The 19792-nt window shown below is 50.2% G+C and overlaps 1 protein-coding gene across 2 annotated transcripts in view; it reads right to left on the reverse strand.

The window, feature by feature from the left end:
* Nucleotides 1-145: 145 nt before the first annotated feature.
* Nucleotides 146-19792, reverse strand: part of nfam1 (NFAT activating protein with ITAM motif 1) — a 43994-nt gene continuing 24347 nt past the window's right edge. The window contains exons 3-6 of one of the 2 annotated variants that reach the window (XM_058046182.2): nucleotides 1441-1562; nucleotides 1086-1211; nucleotides 879-989; nucleotides 146-796 (exon numbers count right to left, since the gene is read on the reverse strand). In XM_058046182.2, coding sequence (XP_057902165.2) covers nucleotides 734-796; nucleotides 879-989; nucleotides 1086-1211; nucleotides 1441-1562 — 422 coding nt within the window. In that variant the 3' untranslated portion in view covers nucleotides 146-733. Of the gene's footprint in view, nucleotides 797-878; nucleotides 990-1085; nucleotides 1215-1440; nucleotides 1563-19792 lie in introns of both variants that reach the window. The other variant, XM_058046181.2, reaches the window with a different exon arrangement.

Consider the following 19792-nt stretch of genomic DNA (forward strand, 5'->3'; position numbering starts at 1 on the left):
GTTTTCTTGACAGTAGTGTCCAGTTCATGCTATCCAATAACGAAATATATATAATATTTAAAAAATTGTTTTTGGAAATGACTGCAAGAAGATGCACCCCCTCAAAAACGTTACAATTTCAAGAAGGTAGGTGCCTGTAGTTAGCTTGCAAGCAGTAGCGCCGCTCAACACATCGAATATAAATACAATCCATAAATAATCGGTTAGACTTAACTCCACACCAGTCAACAAAAACCTTACTTTTTGAGTTTATTCGAAACAGCACGGTATCTCGCCAAAAAGTCACCCTCTGCGGCCATGGTCGTCGCAGGTAAAATCACACAAAAATAAACCCCACAGTGTAGCTGACAGGAGCGTTGTGATTGGCTGCTTGAAAACAAGTCCTGAAATCTGATTGGTTAAGAGAAACGACATCATGACAGCCATGTAAGATAGTGTGCACTTTTATTTTGAATATTTTTAGATTCTATTCTAAGTATACTATGTGGAAAAAGTAGATTCCACCTCTCTTCATTAGATGGAAAAATGCACTCTTTGCTTTATAATATTTATGTACATTTCTATATTGCATACAGTTTTGTAATTTTGCCTGCATTCACAATTCTGTAGTGAAATCTTCTGCAGTATATGAGTGTATTTTTCCACTTTTAGTCATTCAACATTGCAATGTATATTATGAATTTATTTGATGGGTTACAATGACAATCAGGGTTGAAACATGTTACTTTATGATTCAGAAATTTTCATAGACAGACTCAAACACGGTTTCCTCCTGTGCTTGCGAGCTTTGTGGCACCTGTGAATACAACAGAAGACAGATAACTAACTGTTCATCTCGTCACACATGCATGAGTATGTGATAAAGCAGCAACACCGACTGGTTTCTGGCCTGTTTTCGGCTTGACTGCGGGTTTCCTTTCCTGGGAATCAGTGTTTACAGCTGAGCGGTCCAGCACATCATAAACAGACACAGGTCGCGTCTCCAGACTCTGAACAAACAATGTTTCTTGTGACTGACTTTAAGAAAGGGAAGGAACAAACAGGATGGCATAAACGTGCCTACACCCATGGTGGTAAGGACTTACAGCGTAGAGAGATGTGGAAGAAGTTATTATTACACCCATGTTGTCATCCTCCGGCCTCTTTGCCCGTGTTCTTTCTTTCTTCTGCTTTCGGTCTTTGCTTGTATTGCCACACTCTGGGATTTGGTTCTTCTATGCAAAGGATAAATACCATGCATGTATATAGAAAAATAAAGAAAACAGGTCCTAAATTTGTATATTGTAACTCGTTGACTACTAGTATGTGGGACTTTCCATAATTTTGACCCTGGATTGAGTTTGGTTGACAAAAAATATTTATACTGTATATAGCCTGCCAAACACTAGTCGGCTGACGTCACATGCTGTATAATAACCAGATTGCAGGTGAGCATCTTACCCAAGTTCCTCTGAAGACATACACAGATCCGACCACACTAAACACCAGCAACACTCCACTGAAGAAGCCCACTATTAGGAAGTTTGTGTAATCCAGTCCGACTACATCCCTGTAGCCTTCATCTGCAAAAAAAAAACACTCATCAGTCCAAATCCTGTGAAGAAGTTATGACATATTTCTCAATAATACGTGATTATACTATACATACAAAATTAAGATAAATGTGTGTTTACCTACCAATGCATGATTCAACCACAAGACTCCAACCAATTTAAATTAATACCTGATATCCGATGGAGTCAAACAACACATGATTATCTTTGTCATAATATTATTAGGGCTCGAGCACTGACCAGTGCGAAAGCCCTATTGTAATCGTAATGTTTATTAGGGCTCGAGCACTGACCAGTGCGAAAGCCCTATTGTAATCGTTCCGTTTTTTATTATTAGGGCTCGAGCACTGACCAGTGCGAAAGCCCTATTGTAATCGTTCCGTTTTTTATTAGGGCTCGAGCACTGACCAGTGCGAAAGCCCTATTGTAATCGTTCCGTTTTTTATTATTATTTTTTTTTTTATTATTATTCTGACGAAAGGACGGCCATTTTGAGGGCCTTAACATGCCCGAAAACTCACCAAATTTTGCAAGCGCGTCAGGTCTGGCGAAAATTTCGATCTGGTGGGGGTCCCGAAAACAATGTTCCAAAATTGACTCTCTAGCGCCACCTTTAATTTTTGAAAAAATTGGCCCCCGCCACCAGTTTCACCTATCGTCACGAAACTTGGTGGAGACGTCTATCGTGACAGGACGGACCAAAAAGTCTCAAGAACCCATATTGGAAAACGAACAGGAAGTCGGCCATTTTGGATGGCGGCGGCCTTTTTCGTGCCAGAAGTTGGGGTCGTATCTCGACGAACTCCTCCTAGGGGGTTTGACCAAATGAGTCCGTTGTTGCATCAACGGACACTAGACGGATGGCCGACGTTAAATTGCGAAGGATTTTGGGATATTCCATACGATGTGGGCGTGGCACGCCCCCAAATTTTGCCCATTTTCATATGTCCGGGCCTTGCACGCTGAGCATAACTGTAGACGTGAATAACTTGGCTCCACGTGGTCAGATCTTCATCATACTTGGTACATGTGATCATGGCCCCGCCCCGAAGGTCCCCATAGGTCACTTCCTGATTTCGTCGCAGCGCCACCTATTGGCGACAGGCTAAAGGCGTGTCATCTACATGAGGCCTTTTCTGCCAGGAGATTCATCAGATGAACATCAGGGTCACAAGGTCACTGCCTGACAGCCTGGTGAAGCCTGTTGATGGACCATGATGCAGGAAAAGCGCACGTGGTGGGCGTGGCCTGGCGGCGAATGCTCAGGCCTCGCCATTTACATAGAAAAGCTCATCATTCGCCCGCAAAAGGTCGCATGGGCTTGAAAACTCATAGGGGGGGTCAGAATCCAGGCCTGAGCGGCCTGGTGTGGCCCCCATATGAAACCAAGCCAAATTGACTCACTAGCGCCACCTAGAAGTTTTAAAATAATTATCCCTCGCCTCCCGTTGCACGTATCGGCATGATTTTCGGAGGAGACATCACTCGTGACAGGACGCACAAAAAAGTCTCAAGAACCCATGTTCAAAAACCAACAGGAAGTCGGCCATTTTAGGTGGCGGCGGCCATTTGGGGGAGGATGTAGGGGTCGTATCTCGACGAACTCCTCCTAGGGGGTTTGACCGAATGAGTCCGTTGTTGCATCAACGGACACTAGACGGATGGCCCACGTTAAATTGCGAAGGATTTTGGGCCGCTCCATAGGATGTGGGCGTGGCACGCCACCAAACTTTGACCATTTCATATCTGGCCCTGCCTGGTGTCTGGCCTTGCCTTGAAGCAATGTACATCAAAGTCAATACACAGTTTGACTGACAGACTGCTGAAGTCAGTTGATGGACTATGATGTGTGTAAAGCACATGTGGGGGGCGTGGCCACGGCGAATGGTCAGCCTTCGCCATTGACCATCAAAAGGTCATCATTTGCCTGCAGAAGGTCACAGGCTGCTGAAATCTTAAACGTGAGGCCTTAATCCAGGCCTGAGCGCCCTGGTGGTGCTCCCATGTGACACCAATCTAAATTGACACACTAGCGCCACCTAGAAGTTTCAATTCATTATCCCTCGCCACCCGTTACACGTATCACTATGATTTTCGGTGGAGACGTCTATCATGACAGGACGCACTTAACGCTCCAGAAGCCATGTTCAAAACACAGCGCCACCAACTGGTGGAAATGTATATCTGCCGTAACTTCCTGATTCATGGTCAGATTGTCTTGAAATTTTTTTTGGTGTGTTGGGTCAATCTCTGGTTTGTTATACTGTGTGTACATAGACTCTATAGCGCCACCAACTGGTGGAAATGTATATAGCCGTAACTTCCTTCCACATGGTCGGATCAAGCCCAAATTTTTTCTGGTGGTTTGGGGTACCCTCTGGTCTATGACTGTGTGTGTACATAGACTCTATAGCGCCACCAACTGGCGGAAATGTATATAGCCGTAACTTCCTTCCACATGGTCGGATCAAGCCCAAATTTTTTCTGGTGGTTTGGGGTACCCTCTGGTCTATGACTGTGTGTGTACATAGACTGTATAGCGCCACCAACTGGTGGAAATGTATATAGCCGTAACTTCCTTCCACATGGTCGGATCAAGCCCAAATTTTTTCTGGTGGTCTGGGGTACCCTCTGGTCTATGACTGTGTGTGTACATAGACTCTATAGCGCCACCAACTGGTGGAAGTGTAAATAGCCGTAACTTCCTTCCACATGGTCGGATCAGCCCACAAAATTTTCTGGTGGTCTGGGGTACCCTCTGGTCTATGTCTGTGTTTGTACATAGACAGTATAGCGCCACCAACTGGTGGAAATGTATATAGCCGTAACTTCCTTCCACATGGTCGGATCAAGCCCAAATTTTTTCTGGTGGTTTGGGGTACCCTCTGGTCTATGACTGTGTGTGTACATAGACTCTATAGCGCCACCAACTGGTGGAAATGTATATAGCCGTAACTTCCTTCCACATGGTCGGATCAGGCCCAATTTTTTTCTGGTGGTCTGGGGTACCCTCTGGTCTATGACTGTGTGTGTACATACACTGTATAGCGCCACCAACTGGTGGAAATGTATATAGCCGTAACTTCCATCCACATGGTCGGATCAAGCCCAAATTTTTTCTGGTGGTTTGGGGTACCCTCTGGTCTATGACTGTGTGTGTACATAGACTGTATAGCGCCACCAACTGGTGGAAATGTATATAGCCGTAACTTCCTTCCACATGGTCGGATCAGGCCCAAATTTTTTCTGGTGGTCTGGGGTACCCTCTGGTCTATGACTGTGTGTGTACATACGCTATAGCGCCACCAACTGGTGGAAATGTATATCTGCTGTAGCTTCCTTACGCACGGTCGGATCGGCCCCTAATTTTTTCTGTTGGTTCGGGGTACCCTCCGGTCCGTTACCGTGTGGGCCAACCACTCTATAGCGCCACCCACAGGCGGAAACGTATATCCGCCGCAAGGACCTACCGCGTGGTCCGATCGTCGTGAATTTTTTTATGGCGGTTCGCGGTGTCGGACGAGACGTGACCGCGCACCCGCCTCGCCGCCGCTGTCGCCCCCTCCTGGCGGAAAATTGCAAGTGCCGTGACTCCCTTACCGCTTATCCGCTCGCCGCGGTTTTTCGTACGGCGCGTCCGCGCGCCCGTCCGTCCGGTCGCGCGCGCGCCCCCGACCCGCGCGTACCCCCGACCCGCGCGTACCCCCGAGCGCGTCGGGGTGCTCGAGCCCGCTCATCACTGCTTGCAGTTTTAATTATTATTATTATTATTTTTTTTTTTATTATTATTCTGACGAAAGGACGGCCATTTTGAGGGCCTTAACATGCCCGAAAACTCACCAAATTTTGCAAGCGCGTCAGGTCTGGCGAAAATTTCGATCTGGTGGGGGTCCCGAAAACAATGTTCCAAAATTGACTCTCTAGCGCCACCTTTAATTTTTGAAAAAATTGGCCCCCGCCACCAGTTTCACCTATCGTCACGAAACTTGGTGGAGACGTCTATCGTGACAGGACGGACCAAAAAGTCTCAAGAACCCATATTGGAAAACGAACAGGAAGTCGGCCATTTTGGATGGCGGCGGCCTTTTTCGTGCCAGAAGTTGGGGTCGTATCTCGACGAACTCCTCCTAGGGGGTTTGACCAAATGAGTCCGTTGTTGCATCAACGGACACTAGACGGATGGCCGACGTTAAATTGCGAAGGATTTTGGGATATTCCATACGATGTGGGCGTGGCACGCCCCCAAATTTTGCCCATTTTCATATGTCCGGGCCTTGCACGCTGAGCGTAACTGTAGACGTGAATAACTTGGCTCCACGTGGTCAGATCTTCATCATACTTGGTACATGTGATCATGGCCCCGCCCCGAAGGTCCCCGTAGGTCACTTCCTGATTTCGTCGCAGCGCCACCTATTGGCGACAGGCTAAAGGCGTGTCATCTACATGAGGCCTTTTCTGCCAGGAGATTCATCAGATGAACATCGGGGTCACAAGGTCACTGCCTGACAGCCTGGTGAAGCCTGTTGATGGACCATGATGCAGGAAAAGCGCACGTGGTGGGCGTGGCCTGGCGGCGAATGCTCAGGCCTCGCCATTTACATAGAAAAGCTCATCATTCGCCCGCAAAAGGTCGCATGGGCTTGAAAACTCATAGGGGGGGTCAGAATCCAGGCCTGAGCGGCCTGGTGTGGCCCCCATATGAAACCAAGCCAAATTGACTCACTAGCGCCACCTAGAAGTTTTAAAATAATTATCCCTCGCCTCCCGTTGCACGTATCGGCATGATTTTCGGAGGAGACATCACTCGTGACAGGACGCACAAAAAAGTCTCAAGAACCCATGTTCAAAAACCAACAGGAAGTCGGCCATTTTAGGTGGCGGCGGCCATTTGGGGGAGGATGTAGGGGTCGTATCTCGACGAACTCCTCCTAGGGGGTTTGACTGAATGAGTCCGTTGTTGCATCAACGGACACTAGACGGATGGCCCACGTTAAATTGCGAAGGATTTTGGGCCGCTCCATAGGATGTGGGCGTGGCACGCCACCAAACTTTGACCATTACATATCTGGCCCTGCCTGGTGTCTGGCCTTGCCTTGAAGCAATGTACATCAAAGTCAATACACAGTTTGACTGACAGACTGATGATGTCAGTTGATGGACTATGATGTGTGTAAAGCACATGTGGGGGGCGTGGCCACGGCGAATGGTCAGCCTTCGCCATTGACCATCAAAAGGTCATCATTTGCCTGCAGAAGGTCACAGGCTGCTGAAATCTTAAACGTGAGGCCTTAATCCAGGCCTGAGCGCCCTGGTGGTTCTCCCATGTGACACCAATCTAAATTGACACACTAGCGCCACCTAGAAGTTTCAATTCATTATCCCTCGCCACCCGTTACACGTATCACTATGATTTTCGGTGGAGACGTCTATCATGACAGGACGCACTTAACGCTCCAGAAGCCATGTTCAAAACACAGCGCCACCAACTGGTGGAAATGTATATCTGCCGTAACTTCCTGATTCATGGTCAGATTGTCTTGAAATTTTTTTTGGTGTGTTGGGTCAATCTCTGGTTTGTTATACTGGGTGTACATAGACTCTATAGCGCCACCAACTGGTGGAAATGTATATAGCCGTAACTTCCTTCCACATGGTCGGATCAAGCCCAAATTTTTTCTGGTGGTTTGGGGTACCCTCTGGTCTATGACTGTGTGTGTACATAGACTCTATAGCGCCACCAACTGGCGGAAATGTATATAGCCGTAACTTCCTTCCACATGGTCGGATCAAGCCCAAATTTTTTCTGGTGGTTTGGGGTACCCTCTGGTCTATGACTGTGTGTGTACATAGACTGTATAGCGCCACCAACTGGTGGAAATGTATATAGCCGTAACTTCCTTCCACATGGTCGGATCAGGCCCAAATTTTTTCTGGTGGTCTGGGGTACCCTCTGGTCTGTGACTGTGTGTGTACATCGACTGTATAGCGCCACCAACTGGTGGAAATGTATATAGCCGTAACTTCCTTCCACATGGTCGGATCAGGCCCAAATTTTTTCTGGTGGTCTGGGGTACCCTCTGGTCTATGACTGTGTGTGTACATACGCTATAGCGCCACCAACTGGTGGAAATGTATATCTGCCGTAACTTCCTTACGCACGGTCGGATCGGCCCCTAATTTTTTCTGTTGGTTCGGGGTACCCTCCGGTCCGTTACCGTGTGGGCCAACCACTCTATAGCGCCACCCACAGGCGGAAACGTATATCCGCCGCAAGGACCTACCGCGCGGTCCGATCGTCGTGAATTTTTTTATGGCGGTTCGCGGCGTCGGACGGGACGTGACCGCGCACCCGCCTCGCCGCCGCTGTCGCCCCCTCCTGGCGGAAAATTGCAAGTGCCGTGACTCCCTTACCGCTTATCCGCTCGCCGCGGTTTTTCGTACGGCGCGTCCGCGCGCCCGTCCGGTCGCGCGCGCGACCCCGACCCGCGCGTACCCCCGACCCGCGCGTACCCCCGAGCGCGTCGGGGTGCTCGAGCCCGCTCATCACTGCTTGCAGTTTTAATTATTATTATTATTCCGACGAAAGGACGGCCATTTTGAGGGCCTTAACATGCCCGAAAACTCACCAAATTTTGCAAGCGCGTCAGGTCTGGCGAAAATTTCGATCTGGTGGGGGTCCCGAAAACAATGTTCCAAAATTGACTCTCTAGCGCCACCTTTAATTTTTGAAAAAATTGGCCCCCGCCACCAGTTTCACCTATCGTCACGAAACTTGGTGGAGACGTCTATCGTGACAGGACGGACCAAAAAGTCTCAAGAACCCATATTGGAAAACGAACAGGAAGTCGGCCATTTTGGATGGCGGCGGCCTTTTTCGTGCCAGAAGTTGGGGTCGTATCTCGACGAACTCCTCCTAGGGGGTTTGACCAAATGAGTCCGTTGTTGCATCAACGGACACTAGACGGATGGCCGACGTTAAATTGCGAAGGATTTTGGGATATTCCATACGATGTGGGCGTGGCACGCCCCCAAATTTTGCCCATTTTCATATGTCCGGGCCTTGCACGCTGAGCGTAACTGTAGACGTGAATAACTTGGCTCCACGTGGTCAGATCTTCATCATACTTGGTACATGTGATCATGGCCCCGCCCCGAAGGTCCCCGTAGGTCACTTCCTGATTTCGTCGCAGCGCCACCTATTGGCGACAGGCTAAAGGCGTGTCATCTACATGAGGCCTTTTCTGCCAGGAGATTCATCAGATGAACATCAGGGTCACAAGGTCACTGCCTGACAGCCTGGTGAAGCCTGTTGATGGACCATGATGCAGGAAAAGCGCACGTGGTGGGCGTGGCCTGGCGGCGAATGCTCAGGCCTCGCCATTTACATAGAAAAGCTCATCATTCGCCCGCAAAAGGTCGCATGGGCTTGAAAACTCATAGGGGGGGGCAGAATCCAGGCCTGAGCGGCCTGGTGTGGCCCCCATATGAAACCAAGCCAAATTGACTCACTAGCGCCACCTAGAAGTTTTAAAATAATTATCCCTCGCCTCCCGTTGCACGTATCGGCATGATTTTCGGAGGAGACATCACTCGTGACAGGACGCACAAAAAAGTCTCAATAACCCATGTTCTAAAACCAACAGGAAGTCGGCCATTTTAGGTGGCGGCGGCCATTTGGGGGCGGATGTATGGGTCGTATCTCGACGAACTCCTCCTAGGGGGTTTGACCGAATGAGTCCGTTGTAGCATCAACGGACACTAGACGGATGGCCCACGTTAAATTGCGAAGGATTTTGGCCTGCTCCATAGGATGTGGGCGTGGCACGCCACCAAACTTTGACCATTTCATATCTGGCCCTGCCTGGTGTCTGGCCTTGCCTTGAAGCAATGTACATCAAAGTCAATACACAGTTTGACTGACAGACTGATGATGTCAGTCGATGGACTATGATGTGTGTAAAGCACATGTGGGGGGCGTGGCCACGGCGAATGGTCAGCCTTCGCCATTGACCATCAAAAGGTCATCATTTGCCTGCAGAAGGTCACAGGCTGCTGAAATCTTAAACGTGAGGCCTTAATCCAGGCCTGAGCGCCCTGGTGGTGCTCCCATGTGACACCAATCTAAATTGACACACTAGCGCCACCTAGAAGTTTCAATTCATTATCCCTCGCCACCCGTTACACGTATCACTATGATTTTCGGTGGAGACGTCTATCAAGACAGGACGCACTTAACGCTCCAGAAGCCATGTTCAAAACACAGCGCCACCAACTGGTGGAAATGTATATCTGCCGTAACTTCCTGATTCATGGTCAGATTGTCTTGAAATTTTTTTTGGTGTGTTGGGTCAATCTCTGGTTTGTTATACTGTGTGTACATAGACTCTATAGCGCCACCAACTGGTGGAAATGTATATAGCCGTAACTTCCTTCCACATGGTCGGATCGGGCCACAAATTTTTCTGGTGGTCTGGGGTACCCTCTGGTCTATGTCTGTGTGTGTTCATAGACAGTATAGCGCCACCAACTGGTGGAAATGTATATAGCCGTAACTTCCTTCCACATGGTCGGATCAGGCCACAATTTTTTCTGGTGGTCTGGGGTACCCTCTGGTCTATGACTGTGTGTGTACATACACTGTATAGCGCCACCAACTGGTGGAAATGTATATAGCCGTAACTTCCTTCCACATGGTCGGATCAGGCCACAAATTTTTCTTGTGGTCTGGGGTGCCCTCTGGTCTATGTCTGTGTGTGTACATAGACAGTATAGCGCCACCAACTGGTGGAAATGTATATAGCCGTAACTTCCTTCCACATGGTCGGATCAAGCCCAAATTTTTTCTGGTGGTTTGGGGTACCCTCTGGTCTATGACTGTGTGTGTACATAGACTGTATAGCGCCACCAACTGGTGGAAATGTATATAGCCGTAACTTCCTTCCACATGGTCGGATCGGGCCACAAATTTTTCTGGTGGTTTGGGGTACCCTCTGGTCTATGTCTGTGTGTGTACATAGACAGTATAGCGCCACCAACTGGTGGAAATGTATATAGCCGTAACTTCCTTCCACATGGTCGGATCAAGCCCAAATTTTTTCTGGTGGTTTGGGGTACCCTCTGATCTATGACTGTGTGTGTACATTGACTGTATAGCGCCACCAACTGGTGGAAATGTATATAGCCGTAACTTCCTTCCACATGGTCGGATCAGGCCCAAATTTTTTCTGGTGGTCTGGGGTACCCTCTGGTCTATGACAGTGTGTGTACATAGACTGTATAGCGCCACCAACTGGTGGAAATGTATATAGCCGTAACTTCCTTCCACATGGTCGGATCAGGCCCAAATTTTTTCTGGTGGTCTGGGGTACCCTCTGGTCTATGACAGTGTGTGTACATACGCTATAGCGCCACCAACTGGTGGAAATGTATATCTGCCGTAACTTCCTTACGCACGGTCGGATCGGCCGGTAATTTTTTCTGTTGGTTCGGGGTACCCTCCGGTCCGTTACCGTGTGGGCGCATACACTCTATAGCGCCACCCACAGGCGGAAACGTATATCCGCCGCAAGGACCTACCGCGCGGTCCGATCGTCGTGAATTTTTTTATGGCGGTTCGCGGCGTCGGACGGGACGTGACCGCGCACCCGCCTCGCCGCCGCTGTCGCCCCCTCCTGGCGGAAAATTGCAAGTGCCGTGACTCCCTTACCGCTTATCCGCTCGCCGCGGTTTTTCGTACGGCGCGTCCGCGCGCCCGTCCGGTCGCGCACACGACCCCGACCCGCGCGTACCCCCGACCCGCGCGTACCCCCGAGCGCGTCGGGGTGCTCGAGCCCGCTCATCACTGCTTGCAGTTTTAATTTATTATTAGGGCTCGAGCACTGACCAGTGCGAAAGCCCTATTGTAATCGTTCCGTTTTTTATTATTATTATTATTATTCCGACGAAAGGACGGCCATTTTGAGGGCCTTAACATGCCCGAAAACTCACCAAATTTTGCAAGCGCGTCAGGTCTGGCGAAAATTTCGATCTGGTGGGGGTCCCGAAAACAATGTTCCAAAATTGACTCTCTAGCGCCACCTTTAATTTTTGAAAAAATTGGCCCCCGCCACCAGTTTCACCTATCGTCACGAAACTTGGTGGAGACGTCTATCGTGACAGGACGGACCAAAAAGTCTCAAGAACCCATATTGGAAAACGAACAGGAAGTCGGCCATTTTGGATGGCGGCGGCCTTTTTCGTGCCAGAAGTTGGGGTCGTATCTCGACGAACTCCTCCTAGGGGGTTTGACCAAATGAGTCCGTTGTTGCATCAACGGACACTAGACGGATGGCCGACGTTAAATTGCGAAGGATTTTGGGATATTCCATACGATGTGGGCGTGGCACGCCCCCAAATTTTGCCCATTTTCATATGTCCGGGCCTTGCACGCTGAGCGTAACTGTAGACGTGAATAACTTGGCTCCACGTGGTCAGATCTTCATCATACTTGGTACATGTGATCATGGCCCCGCCCCGAAGGTCCCCGTAGGTCACTTCCTGATTTCGTCGCAGCGCCACCTATTGGCGACAGGCTAAAGGCGTGTCATCTACATGAGGCCTTTTCTGCCAGGAGATTCATCAGATGAACATCAGGGTCACAAGGTCACTGCCTGACAGCCTGGTGAAGCCTGTTGATGGACCATGATGCAGGAAAAGCGCACGTGGTGGGCGTGGCCTGGCGGCGAATGCTCAGGCCTCGCCATTTACATAGAAAAGCTCATCATTCGCCCGCAAAAGGTCGCATGGGCTTGAAAACTCATAGGGGGGGTCAGAATCCAGGCCTGAGCGGCCTGGTGTGGCCCCCATATGAAACCAAGCCAAATTGACTCACTAGCGCCACCTAGAAGTTTTAAAATAATTATCCCTCGCCTCCCGTTGCACGTATCGGCATGATTTTCGGAGGAGACATCACTCGTGACAGGACGCACAAAAAAGTCTCAAGAACCCATGTTCAAAAACCAACAGGAAGTCGGCCATTTTAGGTGGCGGCGGCCATTTGGGGGAGGATGTAGGGGTCGTATCTCGACGAACTCCTCCTAGGGGGTTTGACTGAATGAGTCCGTTGTTGCATCAACGGACACTAGACGGATGGCCCACGTTAAATTGCGAAGGATTTTGGGCCGCTCCATAGGATGTGGGCGTGGCACGCCACCAAACTTTGACCATTTCATATCTGGCCCTGCCTGGTGTCTGGCCTTGCCTTGAAGCAATGTACATCAAAGTCAATACACAGTTTGACTGACAGACTGCTGAAGTCAGTTGATGGACTATGATGTGTGTAAAGCACATGTGGGGGGCGTGGCCACGGCGAATGGTCAGCCTTCGCCATTGACCATCAAAAGGTCATCATTTGCCTGCAGAAGGTCACAGGCTGCTGAAATCTTACACGTCAGGCCTTAATCCAGGCCTGAGCGCCCTGGTGGTGCTCCCATGTGACACCAATCTAAATTGACACACTAGCGCCACCTAGAAGTTTCAATTCATTATCCCTCGCCACCCGTTACACGTATCACTATGATTTTCGGTGGAGACGTCTATCATGACAGGACGCACTTAACGCTCCAGAAGCCATGTTCAAAACACAGCGCCACCAACTGGTGGAAATGTATATCTGCCGTAACTTCCTGATTCATGGTCAGATTGTCTTGAAATTTTTTTTGGTGTGTTGGGTCAATCTCTGGTTTGTTATACTGGGTGTACATGGACTCTATAGCGCCACCAACTGGTGGAAATGTATATAGCCGTAACTTCCTTCCACATGGTCGGATCAAGCCCAAATTTTTTCTGGTGTTTTGGGGTACCCTCTGGTCTATGACTGTGTGTGTACATAGACTCTATAGCGCCACCAACTGGTGGAAATGTATATAGCCGTAACTTCCTTCCACATGGTCGGATCAAGCCCAAATTTTTTCTGGTGTTTTGGGGTACCCTCTGGTCTATGACTGTGTGTGTACATAGACTCTATAGCGCCACCAACTGGTGGAAAGGTATATAGCCGTAACTTCCTTCCACATGGTCGGATCAAGCCCAAATTTTTTCTGGTGGTTTGGGGTACCCTCTGGTCTATGACTGTGTGTGTACATAGACTCTATAGCGCCACCAACTGGTGGAAAGGTATATAGCCGTAACTTCCTTCCACATGGTCGGATCAAGCCCAAATTTTTTCTGGTGGTTTGGGGTACCCTCTGGTCTATGACTGTGTGTGTACATAGACTCTATAGCGCCACCAACTGGTGGAAATGTATATAGCCGTAACTTCCTTCCACATGGTCGGATCAGGCCACAAAATTTTCTGCTGGTCTGGGGTACCCTCTGGTCTATGTCTGTGTGTGTACATAGACAGTATAGCGCCACCAACTGGTGGAAATGTATATAGCCGTAACTTCCTTCCACATGGTCGGATCAAGCCCAAATTTTTTCTGGTGGTTTGGGGTACCCTCTAGTCTATGACTGTGTGTGTACATAGACTGTATAGCGCCGCCAACTGGTGGAAATGTATATAGCCGTAACTTCCTTCCACATGGTCGGATCAGGCCCAAATTTTTTCTGGTGGTCTGGGGTACCCTCTGGTCTATGACTGTGTGTGTACATACACTGTATAGCGCCACCAACTGGTGGAAATGTATATAGCCGTAACTTCCATCCACATGGTCGGATCAAGCCCAAATTTTTTCTGGTGGTTTGGGGTACCCTCTGGTCTATGACTGTGTGTGTACATAGACTGTATAGCGCCACCAACTGGTGGAAATGTATATAGCCGTAACTTCCTTCCACATGGTCGGATCAGGCCCAAATTTTTTCTGGTGGTCTGGGGTACCCTCTGGTCTATGACTGTGTGTGTACATCGACTGTATAGCGCCACCAACTGGTGGAAATGTATATAGCCGTAACTTCCTTCCACATGGTCGGATCGGGCCCAAATTTTTTCTGGTGGTCTGGGGTACCCTCTGGTCTGTGACTGTGTGTGTACGTAGACTGTATAGCGCCACCAACTGGTGGAAATGTATATAGCCGTAACTTCCTTACGCACGGTCGGATCGGCCCCTAATTTTTTCTGTTGGTTCGGGGTACCCTCCGGTCCGTTACCGTGTGGGCGCATACACTCTATAGCGCCACCCACAGGCGGAAACGTATATCCGCCGCAAGGACCTACCGCGCGGTCCGATCGTCGTGAATTTTTTTATGGCGGTTCGCGGCGTCGGACGGGACGTGACCGCGCACCCGCCTCGCCGCCGCTGTCGCCCCCTCCTGGCGGAAAATTGCAAGTGCCGTGACTCCCTTATCGCTTATCCGCTCGCCGCGGTTTTTCGTACGGCGCGTCCGCGCGCCCGTCCGGTCGCGCGCGCGACCCCGACCCGCGCGTAGCCCCGACCCGCGCGTACCCCCGAGCGCGTCGGGGTGCTCGAGCCCGCTCATCACTGCTTGCAGTTTTAATTATTAGGGCTCGAGCACTGACCAGTGCGAAAGCCCTATTGTTATCGTTCCGTTTATTATTATTATTATTATTATTATTCTGCCAACCGTCGGCCTTTTTGAGGGCCTCAACATGCCCGAAAACTCACCAAATTTGGCGAGCGCATCAGGTCTGGCGAAAAATTTTATATTTTATGGGTTTCAAATATCATGTTCCAAAATTGCCTCTCTAGCGCCACCTTGAATTTTAAAAAAAATTAGCCCCCGACACCAGTTTCACCTATCGTCACGAAACTTGGTGGAGACGTCTATCGTGACAGGACGGACCAAAAAGTCTCAAGAACCCATATTGGAAAATGAACAGGAAGTCGGCCATTTTGGATGGCGGCGCCCGTTTTCGTGCCAGAAGTTGGGGTCGTATCTCGACGAACTCCTCCTAGGGGGTTTGACCGAAAGAGTCCGTTGTAGCATCAACGGACACTAGACGGATGGCCGACGTTAAATTGCGAAGGATTTTGGGATATTCCATACGATGTGGGCGTGGCACGCCCCCAAATTTTGCCCATTTTCATATGTCCGGGCCTTGCACGCTGAGCGTAACTGTAGACGTGAATAACTTGGCTCCACGTGGTCAGATCTTCATCATACTTGGTACATGTGATCATGGCCCCGCCCCGAAGGTCCCCGTAGGTCACTTCCTGATTTCGTCGCAGCGCCACCTATTGGCGACAGGCTAAAGGCGTGTCATCTACATGAGGCCTTTTCTGCCAGGAGATTCATCAGATGAACATCAGGGTCACAAGGTCACTGCCTGACAGCCTGGTGAAGCCTGTTGATGGACCATGATGCAGGAAAAGCGAACGTGGTGGGCGTGGCCTGGCGGCGAATGCTCAGACCTCGCCATTTACATAGAAAAGGTCATCATTCGCCCGCAAAAGGTCGCATGGGCTTGAAAGCTCATAGGGGGGGTCAGAATCCAGGCCTGAGCGGCCTGGTGTGGCCCCCATATGAAACTAAGCCAAATTGACTCACTAGCGCCACCTACAAGTTTTAAAATAATTATCCCTCGCCTCCCGTTGCACGTATCGGCATGATTTTCGGAGGAGACATCACTCGTGACAGGACGCACAAAAAAGTCTCAAGAACCCATGTTCTAAAACCAACAGGAAGTCGGCCATTTTAGGTGGCGGCGGCCATTTGGGGGCGGAAGTATGGGTCGTATCTCGACGAACTCCTCCTAGGGGGTTTGACCGAATGAGTCCGTTGTTGCATCAACGGACACTAGACGGATGGCCGACGTTAAATTGCGAAGGATTTTGGGATATTCCATACGATGTGGGCGTGGCACGCCCCCAAATTTTGCCCATTTTCATATGTCCGGGCCTTGCACGCTGAGCGTAACTGTAGACGTGAATAACTTGGCTCCACGTGGTCAGATCTTCATCATACTTGGTACATGTGATCATGGCCCCGCCCCGAAGGTCCCCGTAGGTCACTTCCTGATTTCGTCGCAGCGCCACCTATTGGCGACAGGCTAAAGGCGTGTCATCTACATGAGGCCTTTTCTGCCAGGAGATTCATCAGATGAACATCAGGGTCACAAGGTCACTGCCTGACAGCCTGGTGAAGCCTGTTGATGGACCATGATGCAGGAAAAGCGAACGTGGTGGGCGTGGCCTGGCGGCGAATGCTCAGACCTCGCCATTTACATAGAAAAGGTCATCATTCGCCCGCAAAAGGTCGCATGGGCTTGAAAGCTCATAGGGGGGGTCAGAATCCAGGCCTGAGCGGCCTGGTGTGGCCCCCATATGAAACTAAGCCAAATTGACTCACTAGCGCCACCTACAAGTTTTAAAATAATTATCCCTCGCCTCCCGTTGCACGTATCGGCATGATTTTCGGAGGAGACATCACTCGTGACAGGACGCACAAAAAAGTCTCAAGAACCCATGTTCTAAAACCAACAGGAAGTCGGCCATTTTAGGTGGCGGCGGCCATTTGGGGGCGGAAGTATGGGTCGTATCTCGACGAACTCCTCCTAGGGGGTTTGACCGAATGAGTCCGTTGTTGCATCAACGGACACTAGACGGATGGCCGACGTTAAATTGCGAAGGATTTTGGGATATTCCATACGATGTGGGCGTGGCACGCCACCAAACTTTGACCATTTCATATCTGGCCCTGCCTGGTGTCTGGCCTTGCCTTGAAGCAATGTACATCAAAGTCAATACACAGTTTGACTGACAGACTGATGAAGTCAGTTGATGGACTATGATGTGTGTAAAGCACATGTGGGGGGCGTGGCCACGGCGAATGGTCAGCCTTCGCCATTGACCATCAAAAGGTCATCATTTGCCTGAAGAAGGTCACAGGCTGCTGAAATCTTAAACGTGAGGCCTTAATCCAGGCCTGAGCGCCCTGGTGGTGCTCCCATGTGACACCAATCTAAATTGACACACTAGCGCCACCTAGAAGTTTCAATTCATTATCCCTCGCCACCCGTTACACGTATCACTATGATTTTCGGTGGAGACGTCTATCATGACAGGACGCACCTAATGCTCCAGAAGCCATGTTCAAAACACAGCGCCACCAACTGGTGGACATGTATATCTGCCGTAACTTCCTGATTCATGGTCAGATTGTCTTGAAATTTTTTTTGGTGTGTTGGGTCAATCTCTGGTCTGTTATACTGTGTGTACATAGACTGTATAGCGCCACCAACTGGTGGAAATGTATATAGCCGTAACTTCCTTCCACATGGTCGGATCAGGCCACAAATTTTTCTGGTGGTCTGGGGTACCCTCTGGTCTATGATAGTGTGTGTACATACGCTATAGCGCCACCAACTGGTGGAAATGTATATCTGCCGTAACTTCCTTACGCACGGTCGGATCGGCCCCTAATTTTTTCTGTTGGTTCGGGGTACCCTCCGGTCCGTTACCGTGTGGGCGCATACACTCTATAGCGCCACCCACAGGCGGAAACGTATATCCGCCGCAAGGACCTACCGCGCGGTCCGATCGTCGTGACTTTTTTTATGGCGGTTCGCGGCGTCGGACGGGACGTGACCGCGCACCCGCCTCGCCGCCGCTGCCGCCCCCTCCTGGCGGAAAATTGCAAGTGCCGTGACTCCCTTACCGCTTATCCGCTCGCCGCGGTTTTTCGTACGGCGCGTCCGCGCGCCCGTCCGGTCGCGCGCGCCACCCCGACCCGCGCGTACCCCCGACCCGCGCGTACCCCCGAGCGCGTCGGGGTGCTCGAGCCCGCTCATCACTGCTTGCAGTTTTAATTAGGGCTCGAGCACTGACCAGTGCGAAAGCCCTATTGTAATCGTTCCGTTTTTTATTCTGACGAAAGGACGGCCATTTTGAGGGCCTTAACATGCCCGAAAACTCACCAAATTTTGCAAGCGCGTCAGGTCTGGCGAAAATTTCGATCTGGTGGGGGTCCCGAAAACAATGTTCCAAAATTGACTCTCTAGCGCCACCTTTAATTTTTGAAAAAATTGGCCCCCGCCACCAGTTTCACCTATCGTCACGAAACTTGGTGGAGACGTCTATCGTGACAGGACGGACCAAAAAGTCTCAAGAACCCATATTGGAAAACGAACAGGAAGTCGGCCATTTTGGATGGCGGCGGCCTTTTTCGTGCCAGAAGTTGGGGTCGTATCTCGACGAACTCCTCCTAGGGGGTTTGACCAAATGAGTCCGTTGTTGCATCAACGGACACTAGACGGATGGCCGACGTTAAATTGCGAAGGATTTTGGGATATTCCATACGATGTGGGCGTGGCACGCCCCCAAATTTTGCCCATTTTCATATGTCCGGGCCTTGCACGCTGAGCGTAACTGTAGACGTGAATAACTTGGTTCCACGTGGTCAGATCTTCATCATACTTGGTACATGTGATCATGGCCCCGCCCCGAAGGTCCCCGTAGGTCACTTCCTGATTTCGTCGCAGCGCCACCTATTGGCGACAGGCTAAAGGCGTGTCATCTACATGAGGCCTTTTCTGCCAGGAGATTCATCAGATGAACATCGGGGTCACAAGGTCACTGCCTGACAGCCTGGTGAAGCCTGTTGATGGACCATGATGCAGGAAAAGCGCACGTGGTGGGCGTGGCCTGGCGGCGAATGCTCAGACCTCGCCATTTACATAGAAAAGGTCATCATTCGCCCGCAAAAGGTCGCATGGGCTTGAAAACTCATAGGGGGGGTCAGAATCCAGGCCTGAGCGGCCTGGTGTGGCCCCCATATGAAACCAAGCCAAATTGACTCACTAGCGCCACCTAGAAGTTTTAAAATAATTATCCCTCGCCTCCCGTTGCACGTATCGGCATGATTTTCGGAGGAGACATCACTCGTGACAGGACGCACAAAAAAGTCTCAATAACCCATGTTCTAAAACCAACAGGAAGTCGGCCATTTTAGGTGGCGGCGGCCATTTGGGGGCGGATGTATGGGTCGTATCTTGACGAACTCCTCCTAGGGGGTTTGACCGAATGAGTCCGTTGTTGCATCAACGGACACTAGACGGATGGCCCACGTTAAATTGCGAAGGATTTTGGGCCGCTCCATAGGATGTGGGCGTGGCACGCCACCAAACTTTGACCATTTCATATCTGGCCCTGCCTGGTGTCTGGCCTTGCCTTGAAGCAATGTACATCAAAGTCAATACACAGTTTGACTGACAGACTGATGATGTCAGTTGATGGACTATGATGTGTGTAAAGCACATGTGGGGGGCGTGGCCACGGCGAATGGTCAGCCTTCGCCATTGACCA

The sequence above is a fragment of the Doryrhamphus excisus genome, linkage group LG9 (genome assembly GCF_037039965.1).
Source record: "Doryrhamphus excisus strain RoL-2023G ecotype Guam linkage group LG9, RoL_Dexc_Guam_v1.1, whole genome shotgun sequence".
Classification (NCBI taxonomy): domain Eukaryota; kingdom Metazoa; phylum Chordata; class Actinopteri; order Syngnathiformes; family Syngnathidae; genus Doryrhamphus; species Doryrhamphus excisus.